The sequence below is a fragment of the Lathyrus oleraceus genome, chromosome 3, assembly GCF_024323335.1.
Source record: "Lathyrus oleraceus cultivar Zhongwan6 chromosome 3, CAAS_Psat_ZW6_1.0, whole genome shotgun sequence".
Classification (NCBI taxonomy): domain Eukaryota; kingdom Viridiplantae; phylum Streptophyta; class Magnoliopsida; order Fabales; family Fabaceae; genus Lathyrus; species Lathyrus oleraceus.
The window spans coordinates 379,068,371-379,075,782 of NC_066581.1; the positions used below are offsets into that span (position 1 = coordinate 379,068,371).

The window sequence follows — 7,412 nt, forward strand, 5'->3', positions numbered from 1 at the left end:
TTTGAGATGTTGTAGCACCAATTCATCTTGTGAATCGAGAGTTGTTTGGCTTGTAATCAGACATTTAATTCATTCCTTTGGTTGAAAGGCTTGTTTACTCTTTGATTCCAAGTTCCACCCATTTGTGGGTTCCCTTGATACAATTCTATTGGTATAAGTCATACCTTTCATCACTGTATGTCCCTCTTTCTTTTCTCATAGTTCTGAACTACGATTGCTCTGACTTTCTCATTGCACAATGAGAATACATAGGCACAAGGATGTGAATCCTTGGAGAGCATACTTCTAATTATTCCTCATTCGCCTTAGGGTACCATCCATATCTTTCATTATCCATTATCTACCTTCGATCATAAATCGTTCACCCAGTGACATATTATTCCTTTGACATTGAAATACACTTTCTTTGGGATTCCATACATACCATTTTAGGACGCCTAACGTAAAGTCCGCATTTCTATCTAGAGTTGCTTGGCCCGTCACCCAAACATCTCTATGGTATAAATCCCATTTCTTTTATGGATTCCAATACACTTTCACCTTTCGGTTTCAAACAATGCCTCTTCAGTCACTTGTCACCAGATATTCATTTTTGTGACTTCGGTCGCTTCATTTCGTTCATCCCATGATGCACTCATATTCTACCCTCATTCACTCCATGTGATATACCTATTCTTTGAGTCAAATACATTATAGCTTTGTGCTTCATCTTATACGTCCTTGTGAACCAAGAGTTGTTTGGCCCATAACCCGAACACCTAATCCCTCTCTCTTTTCGGTTATTCCAATACAACGATACTGTGTTGTAGGCCCTCACTTATTGGTTCATACCTGTTTACTCTTAGGTTCACGTTTTCCCCCCTTGTTGGAGTTCAAATCATATAATTCTTTGGTTCAGACCATACCTTTGATCACACTTCTTTTCATCTCCCACCATTAGTTCTCTGAACTACGGAGCTCTGAATTCCTCATTGCACTATGAGGATACGTAGGCATGAGGGCCCCAATCCTCACCGAGCACTTTATCTATTTCTCTTCCTTTCCCTTCATCCTTTTGCGAGTAATCTTTAGATATCACACCTATGCGAGCGAGAACAATCAAAATGGTTCCCATGGAGTACCATGGATGTTAGGGGTGCTAATACCTTCCCCTTGCATAACTAACTTCCTTACCCATCATATCTCTTTCCCCGTGGTTTTATCGATGTTTTCCCATCCCTTTAGGGATAAATAAAGTTCAATGGCGACTTTGTTGTATGTTCGAGCGTGCGAAACGTTCGGGTATATTTCCGCTAGCTTCACCAACACATGGAACATTCTGTAAATTTCAATCTTTAAGCCTAGGTCATGAAGGGTTTGTTAACACATGTACCTAGTGGGGGTTAACTTCCGCTTTCTATGAATGGAGTACCGTCGCTCCTACTCCGGATTGTTGAAGATATTGTTGTGTGAGTTCGGATTACGGTTGCTCCTCTTCCGTGGCCTTGAGGTCTCAACCATTTGTTGTTTCCCTTGAACAATCCTCCCTGGGGGCATTTTCGTACATGCAAAAAGTAAGAGAAATTCGAAATTGAAATTAGAAAAAACGGATACCGTGGATGTGATGAGGGCGAAAATTGGTGAAGGATTTGTGAAGGGAGTTTTTAATTTGGGGTAGATATGGTGGTAAAGGTGGATGCTTTTAATGGAAGTTTAGGTTTTTGAGAGAGAGATGGTGGAAAAGATGAGGTTTGTGAGAGTAATGAGTGAAGAATGAGTAAAAATAAGATTTTGGAATGTGTTAAGTGTATGTAATGAGTGGTTAATGGGCTTTAATGAAGGGTGGGGTCCACATGATGATCCAATTTTTTTTCACTATTTCAAAATTGTACGCCTGGCGCGGATCGTGTCAGGTGGCACCTACGGCCATGTCAGGCTATTGTAACTCAAAATCTTTGGAGTGTGTTCTTCACTGGTCCTGACACGGGCGACCGTGTCAGGCTTTTGCCAATATGATTTTTTTCTTTTTCCTTTAGTGCTCCTGACACGGGCTGTGTCAAGCACCACGGTCGACCGTGTCAGAATGTTGTTACTCCCCTTGCAAGTTTGCTTCATGAGCCTGACACGGGCCGTGTCAGCTGACACGGGTGACCGTGTCAGGTGGCCGGTTGGGCTTCAAAAAATTTCTTCTCTCTTTCATTCAGATTTAGTTTGTCCTCCCGGTACAACTTCCGCATTAACATGAGTGCCTCCGCCCTTTTATGCAAGGCACTGTGCATACTTGAATAACCTAAAACACCAAACAAAGACAATAATTAGAAATAAAAATATGTGGGTTGCCTCCCACAAAGCGTTTCGTTTAACATCGCATGGCTACGGTCGCCCATCTTATCCGGTAAGACGAACATTCTTTACCAGGCCAATTCCTCGTCCATGAGGATAAGGCTTCTCCTTCTTTCTTTTTGCTTTTGGACTGGAACCAAGAATTTTTTTATTCGGAGTTGCTAATGGAGGTTGTTGTAGCTGAGAAAGCCTTCTTGCATCTTTTTCTGATGTTGGTATGTTACTTTGCCTTCTCACATCTGTCCTGATCATGCCTACTTGATAGTGATGTTCTTTTTCTGCCTCTAGCTTCCTGTTTTCAATAGCATCCGATGTTATTTCATCATCATCAACTTTTAAAGTTAACGTGCTCTGATCCATGTCGAGATTGCATTGGCTTGTCCGCATGAATGGTCGACCAAGAAGGATAGGTGTCTCTTCATCTTCAGGTATGTCTATGATCACAAAATCAATAGGAAAACTCAATTCCCCTACTGTCACCAGTACGTCTTCTGCTATCCCATATGCATTCTTTATCGAGTGATTCGCAAACTTCAGATTTATCCTTGTATCACTGATATTTTCAATACCCAACCTGTGATAGATTGATAATGAAATCAGACTCACACTAACTCCAGAATCAATTAGTACCTTTTTGAAAGTTCTCTCTTTTATAGTGCATGATATTGTGACAATTCTAGGATCTTTCTGTTTGATTGGAATTCTCTTACCTAATGATATTGCATTACACTTTTCCTTCCAGGCTACCGATTCTTCTTCTGTTGGTTTGTTTTCGGTGATTACCTCTTCCATGAATTTTGTGTACATGGGCATTCGCTCGAGTGCTTCAAACAAAGGCATATGACTCTCTGTCTTTTTGGAAATTGTCATGAATTTCTCAAAGTTTGTCTCTCTTGGATCCTTCTTTGTCACTCTCTGAGGGTAGGGTAACTTAATCATCAGTTTAGTCTCCTTTTTATTTTTCTCTTCAGTTGGCTTTCCAGGTGGTATAACTTTTTCATCTTTAGCAGCCTTCCTACTTCTCGTCGTGACAACATTAACATTCTCATGATTTCTTGGATTTTGAATTGTTTCACTTGGTAAGGAACCTGGTGGTAGAGAACTTGCTTTTTGTTGTGCTATCTGACCCATATGAACTTCAAGATTTTTCATAGAGGCGGTGGTGTTTTTCTGATTGTTTCTAGTCTCTTCTTGGAATTGCATATTGTGAGCGGTCATTTTTTCAATGGAAAACTCCCAGTCTGCTTTCTTTGGAGCTTATTGTTGCTGTAATTATTGATATTGAGTCTGATATTGACCTTAACCCTGTTGTGGAACACTCCCTCTCTGATCTTTCCAGGAGAAGTTTGGATGATTCTTCCAACCTGGATTATAAATGTTGGAGTAGGGATTATTCTGCTTCAAAAATTTTATCTCTTCAATTTGTTGAGGGGTTGCAAAGCAATACACTGTATGGTGAGGTCCATTATAAATTTCACAAGTGATGGTCTGAGCAAGTTGAACTTGAGCTACCTATTGAGTACCTATATTCATAGCCTTCAACTTCTTTTCCACTTCAGCAACTATTGTATCTTCCAACGGATTTTATTAGTTTTTAGCTTTAGATCAATAACTCCCTTAGGTTTTCTCATACACCTATCATACTGTAGGAGAATTGCCATCCAAGGCGCAGCGGAATTTAAAAATTTCTCCATTTAGTGATCCTTACGAATGGGCATGATCAGTGATAGAATCGTTACCTCTTGTGGTGATTCAAACCTTTGGTGCAGATCTCTGATAATGATCAAAACCTTTGATACAGATCCACGGGGCGATCACGAACGTTGAACGATGACAACGTCTCTACTCAGTCCACACGAACGGATTCCTTCAATCGCAGTGCTAGCTGTTATGAATGAAGGCTTTGAGTGAGTGAGAGATACGAAATTCCAACTCTTCAGTTGTGTTTTCTGTCTCAGTGAGTTACTGTGGAGTGACAATGCTTCTACCCAAGGGGTTCTATTTATAGAACCACTTGTGTGGGCTTCAAGCCAAAAAGCCCACTTAAGTGCATTTTGGCCCATATCTCATAAAATGCCAAAATCACTTAAGTATTTGGTACCTTACCATATTTCGTATTCCACTTAAGTACACCGTACCTTACGATGTTCCTTAATTATTCTATCTCTCATCAATCCGTCCTTTGTGTGTGACCCTATAGGTTTTCGCGACGTTGGCAATTATATTAAATCACGCATTTAACATAATAAACAGTGAGCGGTATCTAGCAACACATCACTGCTACCCAAGTCATGAAAATGTCATGTGATCTGACAAAACCTCCTGTGATAATAATTATGTGTATAATTACCCCTTTGCCCTTATGTCTATATTGAACACAAGCTATAGACCGTGTCACCCTTGTCCAGTTCAATATTGGGCCCATAGACATTTATCCTGTTACGCAGGATTGGCAAATTCCATCTAGGACACTCATGTCCCTCAGCATGCTTCGTGGAGTACCCATCAACTGTCTTTATGGTTATCCAGTTACGGACAATGTTGGATCAACAATAAAGCACTCGACTCTACATCTAGGATCCATAGTGGTTTCAGGTCGAAGAGTGGTATACACTATTATCACCATGAGAATAACTTATGACACTTTGCATAACTTTCTATATAGTATTCTCATAGCGGGTCAATCCGGTATAAATATTACTCCTAATATTCATACCTATGTTTAAGACTTGATAACTCTTTATCCATGATCCATGAGATGTGATCATCAGTCTACAAACATAATAGTCTTAATGCTTTAATGTTATCCCACTTCACATTAAAACTTGACTACGGATACTTTAAGAATAGTGCCCTTATGTTTAATGTGTTCTCATGATTAAGTCACACTTAATACATTAAACGGACTATCTATTCTAGGGACTTTATTAATCAACCATAATAAAGAAAATGCCTTTAAATAATTCGATACAAGTACCAAAAGTATTGGCCTCTAGGGCTTACACCAACACATACAATTCCAGATGCTCATTTGCAGCTATCGCTTCAATGATCTTTTTAATACCAGTGGCTATTGAGAAATTTGTTGAGCCAACGACTACTGTATCAATCAACTATTTTGTCTTTATTTTCAGCCCATTAACAAACATCTGCATATGTTCCGTCTGATCCATATTATGAGTTGGGCAAGCTACCAAGACCCTTTTGAATCTTTTGTAGGCATCTCCCAAAGACTCACTCTCCTTCTGTTTGAAGTTCAAGATTTCATACCTTTTTCTTAGAAATACATATGCTGGAAAATACTCATTTAAGAAAGCCTTTTTCATCTCTTCCCATGATGCAATACTGCCAGTTGGGAGAGAATAAAACCACTCTTCTGCCTCTTCAGCTAAAGTGAACGGAAACATTCTTAACTTCTTTGCTTCATTAGTATGACCACCAATTTTCAAAGTAGTACTCATGGTTAGAAATATTCACAAGTGCTTGTTTGCATCTTCATTCACATTTCCGGTGAAAGGTTTTCTTTCAAGTTGATTGGTTGTGCTTGGATGTAGTTGAAAATTAGGCACATTCACCGGTTGGTTGACAATTTTTAATCTACCACCCGGTGCATTTGCACCTCCATAATCACCAAGGAGCCCTTCTGAAGGTGGATGGTCATCAACCATTGTTTCTATTTCTGAGTCTGAATCTAAGTGCACAAAGGGAACTTTCTCTTCGGCCTCTCTTTCTGGCTCTTTCTCCAACTCTGAATCTGGATCTAAATGAACAATTGGTTGTTCTTTGTCCGAATCCAACTTTGCTAATCTAGCTTGTCTGAGTCTCACATGCAAAGTTCTTTCGATTTCTGCGTTAAAAGGAAATCTAACAGAGGTCTTACCTCACATTTAATATCAGAGGAAGATTAGTTGATAAAAGTTGAAATGAACTAAATGACAGAAATAAAATTTTAGTTGCAGAGTAACAAAATTTTAATTGAACTAAAATTAAACTCTATATTTTGGCAGTCCCCGGCAACAGCGCCAAAAACTTGATCGGAAAAATAGCAAGTGTACTATTTTGCCTTTTGTAGTGATAAATGGGAAATTCCCCGAATGTCGATCTCAAGGACTGCATGTTAATATCGAGTTCAAATAATTGTTCAATTAAACCAAAACTAGTGTTGGGGTTTTAAATTCAATCTTACAAAAATAAATGCAACTAAAATAAATGCAACTGTAAAAATAAGGGTTTCAAGGAAAAAGGAACATGCCAGGGAAGGTGTATAATTTGTCCCTGTAACAACTCAGAGTCACTATTGCATCAACAAATATCAATTAACTACTACCAGTTCTCAAGGGTATTTTCTCCCAAGGCCTTGGTGAGAAAACCTTTAATCATTCAACCCTAATTTCTATGTCCATAGGAAATTACCAGTGAAATTAAGCCTTATTATATCAAGAACCCTCGGGTTCATACAGAGTATCCCTAGTCCTATGTGATATCTACTGCAGATTAATCTTATGAAAACCTCATCAATGACGGTCCAGCTTAATCGATAATCATACAACAATCTCAATTGTTCCGGAAGAGAAAGCATTAAACACATCAAAAGATTACCGTGATTATGAAAAACAAGATTGGCAATGCAATCGCGAACTCAAAGTCATTACAAATATAAATTAGGGACACCCCCTAGCATTGGGGGGTTTAGCTACTCATATTATTCAAAACAGATTCAAGATAAAAATTAGACATTACAAGTAATTGGATGACTTGGATCTTCAATTGCTTCCGCTCATGAAAATCTTCCACTCTCTGAATTCCTTGATCTCTATAATTCTCGATCGTCTGACAATTCTTCGTGCTCTGTTTTCTCCTCCCCTAAAAAGTGTCCTTCTTCTCTCGTAGAAACTCTTCTAAAATAGTGAAAATCCCTTAGCATTGTTTGGAAATCCCCAGAATGCCCTTGATGCTCAAGTCTAGATAAAAGCCCAAAAACTGAGATACTTAGCGCCTGGGCTGACACGGGCCGTGTCAGCTGACACATGTGGTTGTATCAAGCCCCTACCTTGGCCTTCATCTTCAACTTCATCTCAGGTGGGCTGACA

The 7,412-nt window shown here is 39.2% G+C and overlaps 1 protein-coding gene across 1 annotated transcript; it reads right to left on the reverse strand.

Annotated features, from left to right (window-relative positions):
* Window positions 1-2,367: 2,367 nt before the first annotated feature.
* On the reverse strand, window positions 2,368-5,783 carry LOC127131358 (uncharacterized). Its single transcript, XM_051060284.1, has 2 exons — window positions 5,593-5,783; window positions 2,368-3,337 (listed from the first exon to the last, which is right to left on the reverse strand). The coding sequence occupies exons 1-2, from the start codon at window positions 5,781-5,783 to the stop codon at window positions 2,368-2,370; spliced, it is 1,161 nt and encodes a 386-aa protein (XP_050916241.1).
* Between the last annotated feature and the right edge of the window lie 1,629 nt (window positions 5,784-7,412).